At 42.2% G+C, this 25,029-nt stretch overlaps 1 protein-coding gene across 4 annotated transcripts in view; it reads left to right on the top strand.

The window, feature by feature from the left end:
- LOC118373824 (histone-lysine N-methyltransferase 2A-like) overlaps window positions 1-22,630 on the top strand; it is a 73,477-nt gene extending 50,847 nt beyond the window's left edge. For 3 of the 4 annotated variants that reach the window (XM_052489938.1, XM_052489939.1, XM_052489940.1), the window contains exon 34: window positions 143-2,993. In XM_052489938.1, coding sequence (XP_052345898.1) covers window positions 143-418 — 276 coding nt within the window. In that variant the 3' untranslated portion in view covers window positions 419-2,993. Of the gene's footprint in view, window positions 1-142; window positions 2,994-22,284 lie in introns of those variants that run through there. The other variant, XM_052489941.1, reaches the window with a different exon arrangement.
- Window positions 22,631-25,029: the final 2,399 nt, after the last annotated feature.

Raw genomic sequence — 25,029 nt, 5'->3', positions numbered from 1 at the left:
TTGTGCCAACGAGACCTTAGTTGGTGGACTTTTTAAAAATCCACTAATTGTGGGCTTGAATGAATAAATGTTATTGATACCAACATAATACATGTTAAACTAAAACTAAGTCCCCTGTCTCTTTTCCCTCCTTCCTCCACAGGGTATCGGCTGCTACATGTTCCGTATCGATGACTTTGACGTGGTGGACGCCACCATGCACGGCAATGCGGCGCGCTTCATCAACCACTCGTGCGAGCCCAACTGCTACTCGCGCGTCATCAACGTGGAGGGCCAGAAGCACATCGTCATCTTCGCCCTGCGCAAGATCTACCGGGGCGAGGAGCTCACCTACGACTACAAGTTCCCCATCGAAGACCCAGCAAGCAAGCTCAACTGCAACTGCGGGGCCCGGAAATGCAGACGCTTCCTCAACTAGGGGCAGGAGGAGGACGTGGTACTGCCACATATTCTGCAGGGGGAATAAGGCACAAGGGAAGGGGGTGAGAGCAGAGGCAACAGGGGAAGACAGAGGTTAAAATCTTTAAATTAAGGTTTTACTGGGTTGGGAGGTGGGGGAGGAGAAAATACAGGAAAGGATGAGCCACTACGAAGAGACTGGGAGAGGAACCAGGGCCAGGAGATGGGGAGCAAGAGGGAAGAGGAGCGCCACACAGAGACATGCATCCATAAGCTCACATTGACTTCTAACCAATATGCACTTGCCAAGTTTTGGACAAGTTCACCACAGGAAAGGGTGGAAGTAGCTACCGTTATAGTGTGGGTTTTTTCTTGAGAACAGAAACCCTGCAGACATCTGTTGTGGTTATGCTGGTTCTATGTTGCATGAAGGTATTTTCCTTGACGCCATAACGTCAAGTCCTTTCTGTTGAAATAAGGGTGGACCAGAAAAGCTAGACTTGGAGATATTCTTTCTTTTGTTGTCGGGTGGCGGGGGTAGATTTTTAATTTTGACACCCATAATCATGTTGGCTCCATGCTATCTAGTTGATCCCTTAGCCATATCTCCATCTTTACTTGATCCTGTAATCATAGTTTTATTTATTTGAAATCATATTTCACAGTGCTCATCATGCGTCAGGTTGTACATATTTGCTTTCCGTTGACTGTTCAGAGAACCATGGTGCTAGATATGATGGGCAATAGGCTTGGAGGCTCCTAGGTCAGAGACCCTGCAAATAATACCTATTTTTCTATCCATTCTCCACTCCCCTGTCACACAGACCGGGGAAGGGACCTCCATTATGTTCAGTTAAACGGTTAGATAACAGTGTCACCCTTAAAGAGTTTGCTGCAGCTAAATCATATCTTTAAGAACTTTCCATTCGCCATTTTTGTATGTTGCAAACACTACCCAATCCAAGAGTGAAGGGTTTAGCTGGAAACCTCAGTGCATCTTTTTTTATTTTAAAATATATTTTATTACTATCATGGCAAATGCTGATTACCTTTTGCAATAATATTTGGCCTACGACTTTGCTGCGTTACAGTTGCGCGTCTTTAGTGAACTAACAAAATCCAGACTCCATATTTCTCAACATTCAGTGGAGTTAACAAGGAACTGACTTCTCTCTTACATTCTCCGCAATCCACAAAGGGTGGAACACTGTCCATGTTACACCACTAAGAGATGTGTTATAAACTCTATATATTCCCGACTGTGGACTGACAGCACCCCTGTGCACTGGAGATCTCAAGCATAGCATTAGGCCAGTACTGTACTGTATGTTGCTCCGTAGGATGGCTTTAAGAGAGAATCATGTCTTGGTGTAAAACCAAGATAGGGAGAGAATGCACTCAGCACCTTAACGTTTGCTGTCGTACAACTTTAGACAACGCTGTCAGTTCAGTCAGACATATTAGGAAATCAAATGTACACACTGTTGTTCACATCTTTACAGTGGGAGAATGCTTGAGCTCTAGAATAGTTGTATTTATTCATGTTTCTGTTCAGATTTTGGACTGGTGAAACTAGCTTTGCTTAGTGTAAATGGTGGTGGTCTTGTGGGAAATCTTCCTCCCCTCGTTTCCTCTTTTTGTTTACTTTGTTTCCTCTTTCTTTTATTTGAACCTTGATGTTTGAGGAAAGTTGTGTATAACATTTCAGTCTTTACACAAGACGTTGTTCTAAAGCAGGTCTTTTTTAATTGTTTTTGATTTTATTTCTTTGTTCTGGTATTATTTTCATGGAGAAAGTACAGCAGGCCTTATTATCGGCAGGCCTTATAACAGAAGAATAGCAAGCATTCGAGTCCATGCTATTCTTCCCATCTGCGTGCCACAGAGAACCTTTCAAGCTAGAGATAATAATCTAAAGGAAATGAGCACTGTCCTTTTGGAATGTAATACACAGTAAGGAAGAGCTTAAGCCCGCCTGCATGCGCGACCAATCAGTGAGATGGAGCCTGTATTCCCATGTGTCAATCATCTAACACCCTTAGCAGAGTTTGCCATTAACAGGATGCATCTGGTTTTCAGGGATACGGCTATCCTTTACCTAGCTTCCTTTTCTGCTTAAAACCTGATGTGGGAACACTTCTCAGAGGAGAAGGTTTCTCTATGCCCACTCCACTCCCCAACCTTTTGCCAGGATTCTACCTCAGTAGTTCTGACAGATGTTAAAGAATACTAATGCAAAAAAGAGGATGATGATGATGATAATAAGAGTAACTTGGTTTTAATGTCCTGCAGAGCTGGCCTGTGTGTTCGATGAAGCATACAAAGCACTAGTTGGAAACCTGAAGTTACCATGACGATCTCTCCCAGAACTGGTTCAGAAAGCTGTATGTTCTATATGGTAGGGTTATTTTAAAGTATAACAAAGTGTAAAAGACATAAGAAAATGTGTGAACTTGTCTTTGTTACCTTGTACAAATAAACCCTGAGTTTGTAAATAATTGTATACATATTTCTAAACCCGTTTAATTTTTCTATGCACTTTTTTTATTTATAATGTTATTTGCTTAATAAAGATGTTAAGATGTTTGAACAAATCAGACTTGGTCAATTGAAAATGTAAATAAACAAATGCTGATATGACATTTATATAACATGCAATGTATAAGTACAGCAATATCATTGGTTGGTGATAATACATTTGACAATCGATGATAATGATTGTGTGAGGGCCAGGTTGGGAACTTAACACCTGTTCTGAGCATCTGAGATGTACGATGCCATCTGACACACGTCAAATCAGTTTCCTTTATCTGATTTCGTGTGAGGATGATGTTCTATACACTGATCTTTATAGGAAACCTATTGATGTAACAGTTTGAGGGCTGATAGCTGTCACACGCTTCCCATTAAATACAGTTTGCCCTACAGCCAATTCTGTCGCATCAAAAACATGGCTGAGATGCAAAGAAAGTTCAAGGGGGGAGGGTACAAAAATTGTCTGATTTAATACTGCCATTGAGCAAATCCAAAACAAATATTTACACAGGGACACTGAATGTCAATCTTAAATTAATAATAGTTTATATATCAGCGCGCTAGAAAGGTTCCAACCAACTCATTGCACTATAGTACTCCCGTCTGTCAGGAAAAACTGCCGGGGCAGTCCCAACAGTTGTCTTATATACGGCTATACACAGACTAGTTACATTTGCATGATTTAGAATAATTAATTAATCATTACCATTTTGTTTCATAACATGACAGACCAACACCTCACAAGGCTTCTTTCTCTAAGCTGAGACCTTGAAACAGATATTTTTGTTCTCAAAACACGTTCTGGGCTTACTGCCAAATTGCAGTTACTGATAGGTGTGACTTATCCAGTCAGCCACTTGCATGAACACAGAAATTGGTTTGTAGAACAGCACATGTATAGAACACAGAAATGAGTTAAGAAAAGCACAAACATTAAAATGTCCCTTAATCTCTTTCAAGGACAGTCTCGCAAAAAGAAGCATTCTTGCGTCTTCACTACCCGCTATTTAAAGTGCTCTGAACAAATTAAGGGAATCGTTTGAACAGCCACATTCTAAGATCCGATGACCGTATCGGTAATGTGTTTTCTGACCCTCCCTTGGTCGTATTCTTGCGGGACAGAAATCTCATTATCTGATTAACCCCTGCACAGTGTCTATTTGCACCTCTACCGGATGGACTCTACAAATGTAACGTCTGCGCTCAATGCAATGTCAAATGTAGATCCCTTAAACACCCCCAAACAGGGAAACAGATCCCAATCAACGGTATTATGTATCTTAACTTGTCCTTGTGGTAAAATGATGTGGGTAAAACCAAGGGTGAATTAAAAGTGAGGGTTGTAGTACCATTACGTGCAAAAACTCAACGTACCCAGTTGCGGCCCACTTTTTGGAAGTGAACCACTCAATTTCATCCCTACGTAATATTGGCATCGAACACATCACCCTCCCTTATTGTTAAAACGAGAGGCTGCCTGGATCTTACATTTAAAGACCCGTGCTCCCCTCGGGCTCAACGTAGACTTTGATCTGAAGCCATTATTGTGATTTTGCTATTCATTATAAATGTTATCTATGATTGTATGCTATCCATTCATGTTTTTTGTATGTTCTATTTATATCTGAAAATGAACCAATGATGTCAAGCCACACCCGGTCAAGATTACAGACACCTGTGTGTGTCCTTTGACACTATACAAACTAGTGACCTGCAGCGTTTGTCGCTATACCCTGATGAAGACAGCTTTTCTGTCAAAACGTTGGTTATTACATTATTGCATCTGAGCTCCTGGAGTGTGTGGCTCTCCTTTTTCAGGACACCGGGGTTAAAACTTCTTAAGGCTAGGGGCAGTATTTTGACATCCAGATGAAAAGCAAGCCCAAAGTAAACTGCCTGTTTGTAACGGCGTTCTTCGTTTGTCGAAAGAGAGTCGGACCGAAATGCAGCGTGGTGGTTACTCATGTCTTTAATGTAGAAGAGCAATACATGAAATAACTCAAATAAATACAAAAACAACAAACGGAACGTGAAAACCTATACAGCCTGTCTGGTGAACACTAACACAGAGACAGGAACAATCACCCACGAAATACACAGTGAAACCCAGGCTACCTAAATATGGTTCCCGATCAGAGACAACGAGAATCACCTGACTCTGATTGAGAACCGCCTCAGGCAGCCAAACCTCAGCTACACCCCTACTCAGCCACAATCCCAATGCCACAAAACCCCAATACGAAACACAACATTTAAACCCATGTCACACCCTGGCCTGACCAAATATATAACGAAAACACAAAACACTATGACCAAGGCGTGACACTGTTACTCAGGCCCAGAAGCTAGGATATGTATATAATTGGTAGATTTGGATAGAAAACACTCTAAAGTTTCTAAAACTGTTAAATAATGTCTGTGAGTATAACAGAACTGATTTGGCAGGCGAAACCCCGAGGACAAACCATCCAGGGTGGAAAAAATTGAGGTCATAGGATTTTCCAATAGTTTTCTATAGGAAACCTATTTATTTTGAACCTGGTTGCAGTTCCTATGACTTCCACTAGATGTCAACAGTCTTTAGAAATTGGTCGATGTTTTTCTTTTGAGAAATGAAGAAGTAGTGCTATTCATTCCATGTGTCACTCAGAAGGTCTCTAGTATTTTGTCAATCGAACTAATACGCAATAATCTTAACACAAAAAAAATACCAGCACATGGGGGAAAAAAAGAAACTAATATAACAAACATAACATTTTGCACGTGAACAGGAGCGCGCTCCGTGTTATTTTTCTTCGGTATTGGAAACAAATTATCCCGTCTTAAATGTATCAATTATTTACATATTAGGGTACCTGAGGTTGGATTAGAAACGTTGTTTGAATTGTTTTGACGAGGTTTACAGGTAACTTTTTAGATTCCTTTGTAGTTGGAACCGGTGTATTTGTGAATCAAACACGCCAAATAAATGGACATTTTGGTGATATAAAGAATGAATTTATCGAACAAAACGATCATTCATTGTGTCACTGAGACATTTGGGATTGCATTAACTGGAAGCTCTTTAAAGGTAAGGCATTTATTGTATCGTTATTTCTGACTTTTGTGTCGCACCTGTCTGGTTGAAAAATTATTTTCATGTGTTTGTATGCGGGGCGCTGTCCTCAGATAATTGCATGGTGTGCTTTTGCCTTTTTGAAATCTGACACAGCAGCTGGATTAACAAGAAGTTAAGCTTTATTTGAGTGTATTACACTTACATTTTTGTGAATGTTGAATATTGATATTTCTGTAGTTTGAATTTGGCGCTCTGCAATTTCACTGGATATTGTCAAATCTATCCCGCTAACGGGATTGGCGCGTGAAGGGATCACTAAGAGGTTTTAACATCCCTGCTTTAAGTGGTAAGCGCCATGTTATCACAGTTAAATATCTTATTTGAACCCTAATGCAAAAGAACAGTGTTCCCAATCACTGCCTTGCGACTTTGGGGTCCCTAAGGAAAGCATGCCTCCTACTGGCCCTCCTGTTATATCTCAGTGCCTTTGCAGGTGGTAGAGACTCCGTGATTGTATCTGGATGGAGCCATCTTTTCCGCACCCAACACAGAACACACCCAGACTAGACAACCGTAAGCAAGATGTGCTTGGTGCATATTTCCAATGCGTCGTTCTGGTCCATTTCTCAGCAGCCTGGCCAATTGTCCTTACAGTCCCGTCTGGGTGCTTGATGATGACCCCCTCCAGCACGGCCCTCAGGGGGCTCTTTCTGTCCATCAAGGAGTAGGTGTAGGTGATCCAGGTGTCGGGGAAGGAGCAGGGAGATTCTAGGTGGCTGGTGTTCTTCACCCCAGGGATCTCCGGGTCCAGCAGGATCACATGTTCCTCTAGAACAAATGTGTAAATCATGTATTAATGGGTCGTTCCATGAAATGAGTCCCTTTTGCTTAGTGTAACTTGGAGAAAAACCTGATTTCACATAATTTTAACATTATATCATGAGCACACAGTCAACTTAATAAAAAACATGTTTTCCCATCTCAAGAGGTTCAATAAAATAATGACTATATTAAGTGGCTAATAAAGTAACAGGGATGACGATTTCATCTTAAATCAGCTATGAATACGCTTTGACAGAGGGAATGGAAGTTTGTGTGCAACAGGAAGGGGGAATTGAATGTAAGCTTCACAACGTAAATTGTTGAGTAACAGGGTTGACTTGTTATGCTCAACCCACTCAGTTTTCAACCTCAAAACACCAGAAAATGTACAAAAGAGTAGAACCAGCTCACCTGCTTTTACACTATCATTTGACTATTAAATGTTTAAAAGTTGAAAGTCTTTTCAGTCTTCATTCATATGAAAGACCTGATTTATGTAATTATCCATGTGGTCTATATTAAAGGGCACTTCATTTAATATAACAGGCTTTTAAAATTAAATATGGGGTCCAATTTCTACTTAAAATATGAAAGACACACAAAAGGGACCCATTTCGTGGAACCACCCAAATGTCATGGGAGATTTGTGCTGAAATTCAAATTGCACGCTAAAACCTCAAGAGCCTGCTAGCAACTTATGGAAGAATAGTGATTTAGAGGTACTAGTAATACTAATAGAAGAGTTATAGTTGAGCGCATGTGTCCGAAAGTGATTGATGACCTATTTTATGTGTCACGTAGTTGTGCGATTTATGACATCCTGTCCAGGTGTTCTCAAGCTATTGAGTGAGTGCTTATGTAACCTGATAGTGCAGCTGTTTTGGGTAAAGCATGTGTTTGCAATAAAGTTGTCCTGGTGATTGATATGTAGTGACCTTGTTGAACTGAAAGAAGATGTGAAACAGCTGGGAAATTTGGGAATTTATGTAGTCAATGGGGAGGCCTGAGTTTGACCATTTTAAACAGATGGGTATTTATATAGTGAATTGGGGAGGCCTGAGGTTGAACATGTGAAACAGTTGGGAATTTTTGTGGTGAACTTATGGAGCTGCTGTTACGGGAGCTTGTGAAATGAAAATGTATTTTCCGGGTAGGTCTGCCTGAGTATAAGTAACTGTTAGACTTGTCGTGTGTGTGTGTGTGTGTGTGTGTGTGTGTGTGTGTGTGTGTGTGTGTGTTCTTTTAAAATATCTGTCTTTCCAACAGTTAAAAATAATTATATTTTTTAAATATGTATTTTGTAGTTCTGTATGACAAACAAAGGTTGAGTAAAAAAACAGAGGTATAGTTTAATATTGCATAGTAACTTTTAATAATAGTAATATGTTTAAATGTTGGTGGTAACATTTTCAAAGAAATAAAGGGTTTTAAAATGTAATTGACCTTTTATGAAATATAAGGCTCTGTGTGTGTGAACCTGAGGCAGGGCGATAGGTTACAAGCAGAGAAACTTACTGGAAACATTTTTTTCTAAGACAAATACATATGGTTGTGTGTGTCTGTATGTGTGCTTGTACCAACGTTTTTTTTCAACCTGTCAAACCTCTGACCTTCCAAAAGACTTCTCGGCGTATCTATATGAAGGGTCAACAAATGTTTACAACCCTTACACCTCAGGAGAACACATAACAAATGTTTGAAAACAGTTATGTGTGGTCCTGGGGGTGGCTGTCTCAGTCAATCACACCATCCTCTTTTTGAAGGGGTAATTTTACTCTTTAAGATGGGCCCTTTTGGGCAGAACATTTCCATAATGGATATTTACTCCCCACCCCCCTGATTTCCTCACTAAGGTATTTATAGACTTTTCAGAATTGAACTCAGACACTGCAGTGGTTGGAGGAGATTTTAATTGTTTGTTGAAGCCCCTTATTGACAAGTTTCCCAGTGGTATAGCTTCACTCTCTCCTCAAGCTAGGTCGCTTAAAGCTATTTGTGATGATCTGGTCACAAATAGCAATTAAGAATCTGAAAAATGGTAGGGCCCCAGGACCAGACAGGTTTTGTAGTGAGTTTTATAAGGAGTTCCATGGCCTGATCCTTGAGCCATTGCTTGATATGTTTAACCACTCATTTTCAAAAGACCAGCTCCCTCAAACTCTGAGAAGCCAACATATCACTTACTCTCAAACAGGGAAAATGTCCAGAGTCTTGTTCCTCGTACACACCCATTTCCCTTCTGAATGTGGATATAAAATTGCTTTCTACAATTATAGCCACAAGATTAGAGGACTCACTGCCACTAATTGTGAAAGGAGACCAAACTGGCTTCATTAAGGGCCGAAAGTCATGTAACAATGTCAGGCGACTTCTTAATATAATTCAAGCCTACCAATGAAGTACTATGGATGGCCTTGTGCTCTCACTAGATGCTGGGTAAGCATTTGACTGTGTGGAGTGGTCTTACCTATTCTTTGCTCTGACTAAATTTGGCCTAGGGGACAATAAAAAATGGGTGAAAGTTTTATATGATGATCTTCAGGCTAGTGTCCTTACTAATGGGCTAAGGTCAAATAGCTTCTCTATACATAGAGGTACCAGACATGGCTGTCCTTTGTCCCTGCTCCTATTTGCACTCACTATGGAACCACTGGCCGAGGCCACCAGAGTAACGCCTGCTATACAAGGGCTTCTCATTGGTGATGTTCACCATAAAATAAGCTTGTACACTGATGATGTTCATCTCTAGTCCCGAGACTTCAATTACATCAAATCGCAGACATGCCTTTATCCCCTCTTCCTCATCTCCTCAGTGTCTTAAATGTCAAACTGATACAGGCATCGTAACACATTGTTTATGGTCATGTTCTAAAATACAAAGATGCTGTTCTGTTGTTCTGCAAGAATTTGAAAAGATCCCAGGGGTTGATGTTACTGGTGTCTTCTTTTTTAAGTCCATAACCATGTGTGTGAGGTGTACACTTTTGTTTCACTGTAGATTTGTTTAAGACTACCAGGAAACACTGTGTGCCCCTGATGTAGCCCACTGCAGTAATATGTTATTAAGGGGGCATAAATTGATCTGTTTAAGTCATAAGTAAAGGGCCCATCTTTTTTTGTAACAGCATTTTTATTGGAATTTCACAATTTTCACCCATATTAAGAGATACAAAGACAAAGCAAAAAACAGCACTCACTTCCACGTTCCTGCATACATATATACATACAATCTTCCTCTCCCCGCTCGGAGCTTCTTTCACTTCATCCCCATCATTGCGTCTCTCAATACACACATTTTAAACCAACATACAAATAGAAATTAAACACAAAAGCTCAGTTTAAATCAATAAGTTAGGTTCAACACATGGAACGTACAATGTCTGAAATAAATAGATCAACACCATTCTAAGAGAATCCTTGCAGCACAATACCTGATACCTCAGTTTCTAGATATTTTAGATAAGGTTCCCATACTTTTTTTTAGAACGGATCTGTTTTAGAATGCAAGGTACATGTCAGATATTCCAGTGGCACCCATTCAAATAGTATCTTATGCCAATCTTTGATAGAAGGAACCTCATCACTAATTCACTGTAAGAGGATGTTTTTCCTTGCTGTGAAAGTAAGGATGTTGTAAAGCCTCCTCTTACCCACAGAAGTAACATGTCTGCTAAGGTCACCTAAACAGAAAATAAACTGGGTCCAACAGTCAGATATAAATGTATTAATTTTTGAGTTTGCAACCCAATATGTCACTTTAAATACATAACAGAAGACCGAAATGTTACAAAATGCCTATTGAGCTGTACACTGAGATGCTCAGTTGGTCAAAATTCCCCTCGAGTGATTACCCAACATCTTGTTAACATGTGCCCCAAAAAGGGGGCAGATATCTTATACCAATCATTCTTTATAGACATTTATCTTTAACAAGGCCTAGGAGGCCCCTATATTGTTCAAAAATCTCTCTAAAATGTCAAATGTTTTAAGCATCTTTATTTTCATGCTTATAACTTGTCAAAAAGTATTTTTATGACCACGTTAAGAGACCACTGCAAAATGTTCAGTTTCTCTGGTTTGACTATTTATAGGTGTGTGTTTGGGTAAAATGAACATTTTTGCTTTATTCTATTAACTGCTCTCCACAGTCTTACACATTGATGTTGGGTGACTTTATGCCACTCCTGGCGAAAAATTCAAGCAGCTCGGCTTTGTTTGATTGATGGCTTGTGGCCATCCATCTTCCTCTTGATCACATTCCAGAAGTTTTCAATGGGGTTCAGGTCTGGAGATTGGCCATGACAGGGTCTTGATCTGGTGGTCTGGCTGTGTGGCATGGAGCATTGTCCTGCTGGAAAAACCAATCCTCAGAGTTGGGGGACATTGTCAGAGCAGAAGGAAGGATGTTTTCGTCCAGGACAACCTTGTGCATGGCTTGATTCATGCGTCCTCACAAAGACAAATCTGCCTGATTCCAGCCTTGTTGAAGCACCCCCAGATCATCACTGATCCTCTACCAAATTTCACAGTGGGTGCGAGACCTGGAGAGGCCTACAAGCCAGTGTCTCGCACCCACTGTGAAATTTGGTAGAGGATTGGTTGGAACAACAGTTGGCACAACGTTGACAGCCCTTGGTTCTCATCAACTGCACTGAGGCACTCATGTCACTGTCTGAGTGACGGCTACAGTCTGAGCACTGAGACTGATGCACAGCTTGATGCACAGCTTGATGCACAGCTTGAACAGCACTGGAAGCATGTGTCTGTGCCTCAGTGATCTTAGTTGCACAGTGAGCTGCTGATTTCAATTGGGAAACAGTTTTTGCTAAAGTCAGATCATCATCTTCAAGGAGAAGCCTCTCCACACAGTGAGCTTGAGGTTCTTTCAATAAACCGGTGCCTGATCATTTAATCTCTAAAATAAACCAACTGACATGATTGCCCTAGCCCTTTAAGATCACTGACGTACGGTGTCTCTGACTCACCCACTTGCTGTGTGTGGTGTCGAAAATGCAGTCTCTTCAGAAGCACACTCTTCGGGAAATGTCCATCCAAAGGTCCAACAGCTGCGTCATATGTGTGTGTGCCTCCCTGAGCGCATCTTCCAAATGCAGGCCCTCGGCACCGAAACAGTGGAGAAGAATGGCCCTTTTCCTCTCAGGGATAACCACATCCAGGCCGGTAGCTACCATGTACACCTCAAACGACAACTTCCATCTGTCCCATGGGATTGTTGGTTCGCCCGCATGAGGAAATAAATGCTTCAGTGGAGTTAGGGATATTGTAGAAATACTTACAGGCATCCTCGTTCACCAAACTAATAGGTTCGGGGAAAATTAAATGCAAAACATTATTGAATTCAAACTATCTGTTTACAGGTCCACAACAATTTGCAATTGTATTTGTATTTCAGAAACATCAGATACAGCAAATGTCACTGCAAAATGAAACATTCTGCCAACACCTATAAAGACATTTGACCAAGTGCCTAATTCCAAAACTTCCAAAGTATACAGCAATAAGGGCATTATTGTCACCAAAAAAGTTGTTTTTCAGGCCGAGTTTGTATACTACTTCAGGCCTGTAATATTTGTGTTGTGGAGAAATGACCAGGCAGGAGACGGGAGTACAGTTAGTTTTCGTTTAGTCAAAACCCCTCGTGCTCTACAGTTTCCGGCATTCCAGTGCGCATGTGCATTTCCTATTAGGTGTAGTAACGGAACACTGCCGTAATGCATTACTGCTTAGTAACAGCACAGTAACTAATATAAACAGATGTAGATCCCAGATACTACAAGGCCCACAGTTGCAGGACGGGTCTGATTTATAACTGGAAACATCCGTGTATATGGTGTGCGCTAAGTTCAATCTCAATAGTTTTGTACTATAGGTTACCTTTTGGGGCTGTTTTCTGGCATTCCTCACACTGCCGACATTAATCCTGGACTGCCCTCCTCACTCCGGGCCAGTAGAACCGAGCCCGGATCCGATCATTGGTTTTCTCCACTCCTAGGTGTGCTCCAAGAAAATGTGAGTGGGCTAGGTATAGAACTTTTGAGATGTAACATTTGGGAACTAAGAGTTGTTCTACCACTTCGTCTCCCAGTGCCGTACTGTCCCGGTGAAGTTCCTTTTCCTTCATCCACAAAGTAAAACTGAAAACATTTCACCTGGGGAGTTCTCCTCAGGCTTCTGGCCGGGGCCTCCACAGAGTCTGAGGAGGTGGGCAGGGAAGCGGCGGCACAGACTGGTATGATGCTTCTATGTCAGAAAACCGTTCTCTTCCCCTAAGCTCTTCTCCTAGGGGCTGTGGCACCTCTGTTCCAGAATCTCTGGAAAATCTGGCACTTCTGGCCCAGTAGGACATCTACTGGCACTTTCTCTACTACCCCAGCTACAATCACAAAGCTACCTTGAGGGGTTTGCACTTCCACGCGGCTGGTGGGGTAACTTATCGTATCTCCCAGTGTGGTCTCACCGGGGCGTGGCCATTATAGGCCCAGGAAGGAAACCCTTGGGCCCGGGTTGGTAGGTTGTGCCCATTATTGGCCAAGATGCACGTTTTCAGAGCTGCATAGTTGTTGATGTCCGCCAGCGCCAAGTCTCTATAGTCCTCTGGGCCAGCCAAGTCCTCCTTGGGCCATCACTCTTTCTACAGTGTGCTCAAATACCTCTAGATATGCTTCAATGTCCTCTCCAGCAGTTAGCTTGGTGAGGACCGTGCCTGGTTCTGTCATTCGGTTCGGCTGGACCATGGCTTGGATAAGCTGTGTTACGGCCTCCTGAAGTGCAATGGCTTTGAGTTTTCTGCGTTTGGCCTTGCACCAGCTGAGTTACAACATCTTCCGTAATGATGTCTTATTTTATTGTGATTTCAGAGCATGGGAGGGATGTGCCCTCATTCTCCGCCAAAGGTGGCAGCCCAGGGGAGTCAGAGGTGAAACTCACAATAAAATAAGACAGCAGGAGACCGATTTATGGTGCTCAAAACAAAGTAGTTATTTAATAAAGGTTGGGGGAGGGGAGAAATACAAATGAAAGGCCTCTCAGGTAACTGGTGGGTCACTCTCTGAGTGAGAGTGTGATGAGTCCGGGGTTTCAATCCTTGCTCTCAACTTGCACCAGGTGGCGTGCTGCCCGGGAATAGGTCCTCTTCTCCGGTTCTTCTAAGGACTCCACCTGTCTGCCCAACCGCCTCAGGAGACCAGATCTCCCGGCCCAAGAAGAGAGCAGAGACGCTGCTCTTCAGCCGCACTTGCGTCATCGCCAACCGTGACGACCAGCTGTGTCTGATGTTCCAACAGGTAACCTGAGGGAGGGCCACATGGCCATGAACAGTTGAGAAAGCAGCAGTTTGAGATCATTGTCCTCCTGGAGGGATTGTGGAGGCCACTAGTGGGTCACACACTCTGTGTTCAGTTACGGAAGGAGGGAGGCGAAGGGAGGGCTGGGTGGGGAGTGACCCGTGGACAGTGTGGTTAGGAGCTGAGTATATGTTGTGGAAATTCTTATACCAGGATTGTTATACCATACCATACACCCAAAGTCAATATTAAATGAATCACTCTTTATTGTCAGCAAGCTGGAGAGGTCACAGTCAAACTTTGATGCATAAGTACCGGTCTGAAGGGAGCTCTAAAAGGATGATCTTTACATAGAGCCTTCTATACTGCCATCTAAACCTACATAAACATGATTTATTGGATCGGTTCACACATGTGAATGGCTCCGTCTCTATCTTAACTTAAAGAACATATTCTGGGTGTTCTGCCAGATGTTCCTCTGGAGGGGGCCCTCCCCCTCTTCTCTTGACCAGATACAGGCAGGAACCAAGGATTGTTTATGAGACCAAAGATAAGATGCACAAAGTCCATTTCATTCACAAGCTTCTATCAAAGGAGGTTCTCTAAAATGATCTCATAAATCATAATAAAGCTCAAATCTACAATCAAGAAGTTATAACCAATGTGTGTGAGTATATAAAAACATACATACACAAGGGATCTATTGATTCAGAGGTGAACAACTCTCAATGTTATCCATGGTTTCCATACCTCTTTCCACCATCTGGTTGGATTGACCGATGTTTTTCACTAATTGTCCCTGGGACATCAACCTAGTCAAGATATAAAACCCTATTGTTTAACAATTCTGCAAAGACCTTGATCATCAGCTCAGTGTTCCACATAATGGTAAACAGATTAAGGGTTTAGATGACCTTACCCTCAACTTAAAAGAATATCAACTTCAATCATTACTTATCGTCTGCATCTACAAGGGGGAAATGGGAGGTCATCCAGAGTTGGCAGCTCCTTAGTTTCACCATTCTCTGGAGGAGCAGAAAACAACATAGCGGCTGAAATCTTGCCAGTCAGACAGGCACAAATCGCCTTACAGCATGTTAATAACACAATTAAGCAAACTAAACAAAAAACACATGCTGACCTGGACAATTTGGGATCCCCAATTTACAAACAGGGATTCAAACCAAGTTGCAAGCGTCCAATCTGGTTTTGGAGAATTATTCTTAGCAACAGTGGCAATGTATTTGGCAAAATCAGTCACATTTGAAAAGTGATCTGGGACAAAAGTAAAACATTCATCACCAATGGCTGCACAAGTGCCCCCTTGACCTGCCGAAATATAGTCAGGGGCCTCTCTGTTTGGCAGAGCTAACTTATGCAATTATTTAATTTCCCCATTTAATTCTTCCAGGGCATTTCGGGGAGCATTGTCAATTTTCTCTGTGTCTGGAGATGTCTTGAATTTGATCTAACGCACATGATACTCCATACTCAGGAAAAAGTGTGAGTGATGCCAGCCAGAGATCTCTCATCTCTTTTCATTCCAGGAGGTCTGTAGTCTTTAAACAAAGCCTTCAGATCCCTATCATTATTCTGAACGGTTCTTATAGCTGTCAGAATATTTTTTGATGGCAGACCCCACCTGGGTATGACCTCTCTCACGAGTGCTTTCGCCACACGTGAATGGCTCCGTCTCTATCTTAACTTAAAGAACACGTACTGGGTGTTCTTCCAGATGTTCCTCTGGAGGGGGCCCTCCCCCTCCTCTCTTACAGGCAGGAACCACAGATTGTTTATGACACCAAAGATAAGATGCACAAAGTCAATTTCATTCACTACATATACATGGCCTATTCTGGATGGGGGACTGAGGCACTGACTCAGAGCTAGAATAAGACATTTTTTTATTTAACCTTATATTTAACATGCACTCATTGAGATTTGAAATCTCTTTATCAAGAGTGTCCTGGCCAAGATAGGCAGCACCAAGTCATTACGCAATTACAGACAGACAACATGAAAGACTAAAGGTAACCTAGTTAAAACCATAGAAATCACAAGAGTATAACAAAACCATAAAGCAGCAAATTAAAAATATTGACCGGTCAAGGAATCAGCCTTAGAGTAGGGGCATAAATGCATGCGTACATACAGCGGGGCAAAAAAGTATTTAGTCAGCCACCAATTGTGCATGTTCTCCCACTTAAAAAGAGGAGAGAGGCCTGTAATTTTCATCATAGGTACACTTCAACTATGACAGACAAAATGAGAAAAAATCCAGAAAATCACATTGTAGGATTTATAATGAATTTATTTGCAAATTATGGTGGAAAATACTTTTTTGTCCCCACTGTACATGTTTCACGTAAAGAGATCAGGGTTTGAGGAATCGATATGTTTTTCCTAAACAAATGGTATATAGGGAACAGAACCTTTTTCAGTTTGAGAAACAAGTAAGAAACTAAATCGCTGTAATGATGTTGCAGCTTTGGCACGTACAGTGCAATAAACACTTACTGTGCTGTGGTGTCTGTTTGCTGCAGCAGGGAGGAGAGAGAGACTCGCCGTCTAATTATTTTATCAAACAGTGTGCTTAAAGCGTCAGACAAGCTCTGCATGTAAACTCAGCAAAAAAAGAAACGTCCTCTCACTGTCAGCTGCGTTTATTTTCAGCAAACTTAACATGCGTAAATATTTGTATGAACATAATAGTATTCGACAACTGAGACATAAACCGAACAAGTTCTGCAGACATGTGACTAACAGAAATGTAATAATGTGTCCCTGAACAAAGGGGGGGGGGGGTTACAATTAAAAGTAACAGTCAGTATCTGGTGTGGCCACCAGCTGCATTAAGTACTGCAGTGCATCTCCTCCTCATAAACTGCACCAGGTTTGCCAGTTCGTGCTGTGAGATGTTACCCCACTCTTCCACCAAGGCACCTGCAAGTTCCTAGACATTTCTGGGGAGAATGGCCTTAGCCCTCACCCTCCGATCCAACAGGTCCTAGATGTGCTCAATGGGATTGAGATCCGGGCACTTCCTGGCCATGGCAGAACACTGACATTCCTGTCTTGCAGGAAATCACACACAGAACAAGCAGTATGGCTGGTGGCATTGTCATGCTGGAGGGTCATGTCAGGATGAGCCTGCAGGAAGGGTACCACATGAGCGAGAAGGATGTCTTCCCTGTAATACACCACATTGAGATTGTTTGCAATGACAACAAGCTCAGTCCGATGATGCTGTGACACACCACCCAAGACCATGACAAACCCTCCACCTCCAGACCATGACGGACCCTCCACCTCTAAATCGATCCCTCTCCAGAGTACAGGCCTCGGTGTAACGCTCATTCGACCACCATCCCTGGTGAGACAAAACCGCGACTCTTCAGTGAAGAGCACTTTTTGCCAGTCCTGTCTGGTCCAGCGACGGTGGATTTGTGCCCATAGGCGACGTTGTTGCCGATGATGTCTGGTGAGGACCTGTCTTACAACAGGCCTACAAGCCCTCAGTCCAGCCTTTTGCGGACAGTCTGAGCACTGATGGAGGGATTGTGTGTTCCTGGTGTAATTTGGGCAAAGCAAGGACAATTCTTCCCGTGGGTTTCCAGTAAGTAGCAGCAATTCATAATTAATAATGAAACAGAAATATGCATGGTTTTGTATGACTTCCTTTCTTTCAACTCCTCCCCTTTCCCCAGGTGTTCTTCGTGGTACTGGAGCATGGTGAAACCACTGTGGCGATGCAAATGAGGTCCGACTGCCTGTCCCTGAGAAACCTGCTGAAGAGATGCCTGATAAGGGAGAGAATAGCACTATAGCACACAGCTCCTGCCCCCAGTCAGGTGAGAGTCCTGGTAATGCAACACTGCATAAAACCCTCACTGCTACGCTGAACAAAAATATAAGCGCAACATGTAAAAATCATAGCAATGTTTGTTTAAATCCCTATTAGTGAGTATTTCTCCTTTGCCAAGATCATTCATTCACCTGACAGGTGTGGCATATCAAGAAGCTTATTAAACAGTATAATCATTACACAGGTGCTGGGGATAATAAAAGGCCACTCTTGAATTTGCAGATTTATCACACAACACAATATCACAGATGTCTCAAGTTTTGACATGTTGACAGTGAATTGAATGTTCAGTTCTCTACCATAAGCTGTCTCCAAAGTCGTTTTAGAGAATTTGGCAGTACGTCCAACCAACCTCACAACTGCAGACCATGTGTATGGCGTCGTGTGGGAGAGCGGTTTGCTGATGTCAACGTTGTGAACAGAGTGCCTCATCGTGGCGTGAAGTTATGGTATGGGCAGGCATAAGGTACAGACATGGAACACAATTGCACTTTATTGATGCCAATTTGAATACACAGAGATAACGTGACGCGATCCTAGAATAGTCTATGACTTGGGTGACTGGGGTCTTTTGGAAAAAAAAATGTGGGCTTTCCTCTGACACCGCCTGGTATATTGGTCTTGGATGGCAGAAAGCTTGGCCCCAGTGATGTACTTGGCCATACGCACTACCCACTGAGCGCCTTACGGTCAGATGCCGAGCAGTTGCCAAACTAGGCGGTGATGCACCTGGTCAGGATGCTCTTGATGGTTCAGTTGTAGACCTTTTTGAGGATCTGGGGACCCATGCCAAATATTTTCAGTCTCCTGAGGGGGAAAAGGTGTTGTCGTGCCCTCTTCACGATTGTCTTGGTGTGTTTGGACCATGACAGTTCGTTGGTGATGTGGACACCAAGGAACTTGAAACTCTCGACTCGCTCCACTACCGCCCTGTGGACGTTAATGGGGGCCTGTTTGGCCCGACTTTTCCTGTAGTCCACGATCAGCTCCTTTGTCTTGCTCACATTGAGGAAGAGGTTGTTGTCCTGGCACCACACTGCCAGGCTGTCTCATCGTTGTCGGTCATCAGCCCTACCACTGTTATGTCGTCAGCAACTTAGTGATCAACTCTATGCAAAGGAGATGTGTTGTGCTGCATGAAGCAAAAATAATGGTCACACCAGTTTTCTGATCCACGCCCCTACCTTTTTTTTAAGGTATCTGTGACCAAAATATGCTTATCTGTATTCCCAGTCATGTGAAATCCATAGATTAGGGCCTAATGGATTTATTTAAATTGCCTGATTTCCTTATGAACTGTCTCTCATTGAAATCTTTGAAATTGTTGAATGTTGAGTTTCTATTTTTGTTCAGTATAAAATATTAGTGTGAATGTGTAACTGTTGGCTTTCTTACACTGCAAAGTGGATATTGGCAAGACTTAGCCGTGGCATAGGAAACATAGTTGTTGTTGTTGTTGCTTCACCTCTAGAATCTGATGCCCAAGAGGTTGACGTGGGACATTCCCGACCCACTACTCCCAGCTTCTCAGCTCCACTCCCTAAACCTGACCAAGGGGCAAGGCCCAAATTCAGGAGACTAGCTGGAGGACTGTTCCGCCCTCTGCCCTCCCCAGGTAACTGTTCTGTGGTTGGCTAATGTTGTTTTTTAGGACACCTCTGGGTAAAAAATAGAAAACTTTGTGAGGACTTTTAATTGTCAGGTTTTGAGTGATTAATGGATATTACCCAGAAAGCATTGGTTGTTTGTGTGTCCGTTCAGTTGTACTTCTATCTGTTTTTCCTCCGCAGGAGCAACCAAGTCCAAACCCGACCGACCACATCCTGACCATCAGTGACCTGGAGGAGACGTGCATGCCCACGTCGCCACAGCCCCTACTCCCAAACCCGCAGGGACATGTCCTAGCACCCCTCAGCTCTCCCACTGCAGCTGGACTAATCACCCTCTACACTGGGGGCTCCATGTATCCCAAGGCCTCCGTTCCCACCTCTCCACTGTTTCCCCTCGGTGCCACTGATATCCTCTCCATCTGCCCGCCCTGTCGGAGGTCGAAGTGCTTCCTCTGTCCGATGTCCTGGGAACATGACTCTACCTCAGGACTCTTTCCCCAGGCAGTGGGCCGCAGTGCCCTGCCTGACTGGAACACATTCTCAGGTACTTATGTGTAATAGTGCCTTATGAACAGAATATCTGTATGATGATGACTGATGATACTTCTTATACCTGTACAATGTAAACAAGTGTGCCTGATTTGAAAATACCCTGTGGTATTTCCATCCTGTCAGGTGCTGTATCGTGCTCAGATGATGAGCTGCTGCCCTCAGACGATGAGTGTCACCCCAGCCGAGATCAGCCCCACCTCCGTTTTGAGATCAAAAGCGATGACGGCTTCAGTGTGGAGGCAGACAGCGTAGAGGGTGAGGTTTCAGGAAGGAAAGGGCAAATGAATAGACTTCATGTGTCTGTTATCTGTAGAATGTTAGTTTAGAAAGAATTACATGACTCAGTACTCACCACAATGATTTCTGCACAAATATCCACTATTTCTACATATGAGTAAACATAACATGATGAAATATACTCCTTCTCGTACTTGGCTAGAATGAAATTGTGTAATAAACCATCTAGCACATAATGTTGGCTTAATATCCAGATTAATTCAATTTGTGTGTTATGCTGTATTACTCACACCTTACTTATCTCTTTCTCCATTCATCTTCCCCCTCCTTTCCCTCCTCAGAGGCCTGGAGGGCAGTGATATACTGTGTCCAGGAGGCGCGGGCGGGGGCCAGGTTTAGGCAGCTGTCCTTCCTTGGGATGACAGGTGCCCATATGCTGGGCCTGCTCCATGATACAGAGCAGCTCCAGGGGGCCCGCCGCTGCCATAGCCACGCCTTCCGCTTCTTTAAACAGATCAGCCAAGAGGAGGACCTGCCTGTCAACCCCTCTGGATGTGCCCGCTCTGAGGTCTACCTCAGGTCAGTGTCCCGGTGTCTGTTCACTACAGGGGCCCTGGAAGTTAAATATAGAAAATATAAGGGAAGTCATTATTTTGGAATGTAATTCGGAAATTGAGTCCGAGTTGTCTGACAGATTCATCTTAAATATCTTGTAAACATTTTAACCAATACTTACTAGGTATCATGAGTCGTAGCTTAGAAGAAATTTAATCAATTCAAATGTATTCATTGGTGAATTGGTGAATCACCACAAGTGTAATGGTGGGAACCGGTATTACTTTGTCCTTACCTTGCAGTTGGTCAACCCATACCACTGTCTAGCAAATGTCTGGAGAATCTGGGGTTTCCCCTCTGTAGGTGGTTTTCAACTTCAAAGTGGAAGCTAGTCTCTCTGTGTAGAGTATTGGTGGAATGTATGTTTTGAATGTAGACATCTGTCAGGTTTAGAGGAACAAGGGCTGTGGCTGTTGTGTTTCTATGTGAGCGTCATCTCCACCTCCACAGTCTGCGTAAGATAGAAATAAGACCTGTATGACATCTATGCTGCTCCATTCATTAACATATGAAGAGTGTGTGGGTGATGTCCACATCCCAAATTCTACACCAATGCTGGGGGGAAAAACAATGATAAAGAAAGCAATAATAATAAGAAAGTAATAATGTAACATTTAACGTGACACCTTGTTCCTGTCTTCTCTTACAGGAAGTCCACTTCGACATGTTCAACTTCCTGGCTTCCCAGCACCACCAGCTAGCTGCCTGACATCAACCCCTAGGATGAGGAAGAGGATGAAGTCCCACTCAAATCCACAAGGTCGGATTACAGAGTTAGTGTATGCTGGCCATTGCAAAGGAAGCTAGCTAAATGCTAACATCTTAAAAAAGGATGCTTTGGCTTAAATACTGCAGGAGCTAGTCCATGAAAGATCTTGTCTCGCGGAACATTCTTAGAACTTGTTGTACAAGTGTTGTTCCTTTAAAAAACAACTTTCACATCAACAAATGATCCATGTATAAGTTTGTATACATAACATATCAATGTTCTCATTCAGACTTATGAGTGACAAGGGAGCTGTACAACTACAGGTTTAAATAAACGTTTTTATAGCTGTAACTAATTCACTATTGAAATGTTGTCCATTCCTGTATTTGTAACTCCCCTAAAGTGATCTTTGTGGTTGGACTAAACCGTCATTTCTGCAACTACCTCCTCCTAACAAGCAATGTTAAAAATATGTTCTACCCTCTTGTGTCTGAGTCTCTAGTGACTCTTTTCTCAGACTTCAAAGTGAAAGGTCAGAAGCACATCGTCATCTTCTTTGCTTATCCCTTTTCTCCTAGACGTGCCACTAGCTTGGAGCTCCCCATGGCCATGCGCTTCAGACATCTGGAGAGGACATCTAAGGAGGCTGTAGGCGTGTACAGGTCAGCACACAACTAGTCCTCATCCCCCCCTGAGGCACTGAGGTCAAAGCCAATACTATGGACAGAGCCTGTGACTATGATCATGATTCTGGGCTGAAGAGCTCATGTGTTTCTCAGTGGGGTGCCAACTGACCCCACAATAGATCATTTGCAGTCTGTCTGGACAGGAAGCCGTCACTGCGGTTCTCTACAGCTATCACAGCAAACTAGAAACTGAGGCATGGTTTATATTTCCTGCCTCTCCCTTTTATGCTATTATGTTATTCTGCTACAAAATGAATAACATGAATTCCCATTGACTCAGGATCAGATAATAAATAAATAATTTTATATTTTAAAGTATAACAAAGTGTAAAAGACATAAGAAAATGTGTGAACTTGTCTTTATTACCTTGTACAAAAAAAACTAAGTTTGCAAATAATTGTATACATATTTCTAAACATTTTAAATTTTTCTATGGACTTTTTATTTATAATATTTGCTTATTAAAGATGTTTGAACAAATCAGACTTGGTCAATTGAAAATTGGATTAAAAAAACGAAAATGCTGATATGACATTTATACAACAACATGCAATGTATAAATACAGCAAAACATACACGGATCTTTACAGGACACCTACTGATTGTAACAGTTTGTTGAAGGCTGATAGCTGTCATCCGCTTCCGTTGAAAAACAGTTTTCCCTGCAGCCAATTCTGTCTCATCACAAGAATTGGTAAAAACAATACTATCGGATTTGGACAGAAATATGGCTGAGACCGCAAAGAAAATTCAAGGAGAGGGGGTACAAAAATTGTCAGATTAATACTGCCATTGAGAAAGTCTCAAAAATAAGCATTCTTGTGTCCTCACTACCTGCTTTTCGTTCACAAACATTGGCACATTCTAAGATCCGATGACCGTATCGGTAATGTGTTTTCGGACCCTCCCTTGGTCGTATTCTAGCGGTAAAGAAATCTCAGATCAATTGGTAAACAATGATTCACCACCCAAAACTACTCCTGCACAACGTCTATTTGCGCACCGAGGTAAAGACAGTTTCAAGTTCGATATTCGCGCGTTCAAATCTCACTTGAGCCACAGACTCCAAAATATGTGTCATGATGTTGGAAACATTGCGCACAACATTGCAAAGGTCTTATTTTCCCGATTTAGACCATTTGTTTTCCAAAGCTAATAAACACGTGGAAATGTGAGCAGCGTCTTGTATTCCAAATTGAATTAGTTAGGGAGCGTGAACAAAGTACAAACTTTTTGAACATTCCAATAGCTCCTTGACCATGTGACATACTTACTTCAAACAAGGTTCAGAATGTCCACTGACTATATATATATGCCATTTAGCAGACGCTTTTATCCAAAGCGACTTACAGTCATGTGTGCATACATTCTACGTATGGGTGGTCCCAGGAATCGAACCCACTACCCTGGCGTTACAAGCGCCATGCTCTACCAACTGAGCTACAGAAGGACCGTACTACTCTTCTGTATTGCACACGATTTAGTTTGTCAATTTTCATCTCACAAGATTTTACATTAATTTTTCCAAATGTAAAGTTTCAATAGCTCCTAGGTCGTGTGACCTGGTGACTTCAAACAAGTTTCAGAATGTCCACTCAGTAGGCTTACATATTGCACACCCTTTAGTTTGTCCATTTTTATCTCACATGGTTTTACACTAATTTTTCAAAATGTAGAATTTCAATAGCTCCTTGGTCATGTGACCTAGTGACTTCAAACAAGGTTCAGAATGTCCATTGACGACCCTTCTATATTGCACACCCTTGAGTTTGTCCATTTTCATTTCACATTGTTTTACATGAATTTTTCAAAATGTAGAATTTCAATAGCTCCTTGGTCATGTAACCTAGTGAATTCAAACAAGGTTTAGAATGTCCACTCAGTGGGCCTACACATTGCACACTCTGTTTGTCTATGTTCATCTCGTGCTATTAGACTTAAATCTGTAAGCTTTGCAGGCCTTAATTTTACATGGGTGTTTAAAAAAAACTTTTATGTCAACAAATGTTCCATCCTCGCAATAACTATCTTTCACATAGACACTGAAAAGATCCACAAATTCTGCTGGAATGGATCAAGGACAGGAGAGGTGTTCGAACAGAGGTGCTTAAAGGAAGGCACACAGGTAGGCCTCATGAAAAACAGTGTTTCATGTGCTCTTTTTAATCACAGTAATAGGCAGTGATTTGTCGGTCACAGTGATCTGCAGTGATAACGTGAAATAATCCTTATAAAAGCATCACTTTCATATACTGTACATAAAGACAAATCCTTCTACGTTGAGTATTAGAACGTAGTTTACATAACCATTCACAACAAGCCACCTGCAGACAATAGTGCATTTGAGGGTTAGTTTTTCTAATGAAAATAGTTATTTGATGCTTACTATTTCTAACTGGGAAAATAAATTCCTATGTCTTTTGTGAGTAAAATCCTTTTTCCAATTTAGGTACATTTTTGTGAAGAGGTATGAGGGTTGTGATATGGATCACTTAATAGTAAAATCATTTAAGGGATCAATACATTTCTATATTGCTTCCCCAGTATCTGCATGAACCATCAGGCCAAGTGTTTTTGGTTGACCCTGCTGGACAGAAAGAGAAGGAGGAATCGGAACACGCTGTATCCAAATTCAG

Source organism: Oncorhynchus keta, chromosome 31, assembly GCF_023373465.1.
Source record: "Oncorhynchus keta strain PuntledgeMale-10-30-2019 chromosome 31, Oket_V2, whole genome shotgun sequence".
In the NCBI taxonomy this organism is placed as follows: domain Eukaryota; kingdom Metazoa; phylum Chordata; class Actinopteri; order Salmoniformes; family Salmonidae; genus Oncorhynchus; species Oncorhynchus keta.
This window is presented reverse-complemented; position numbering and strand designations above follow the sequence as displayed.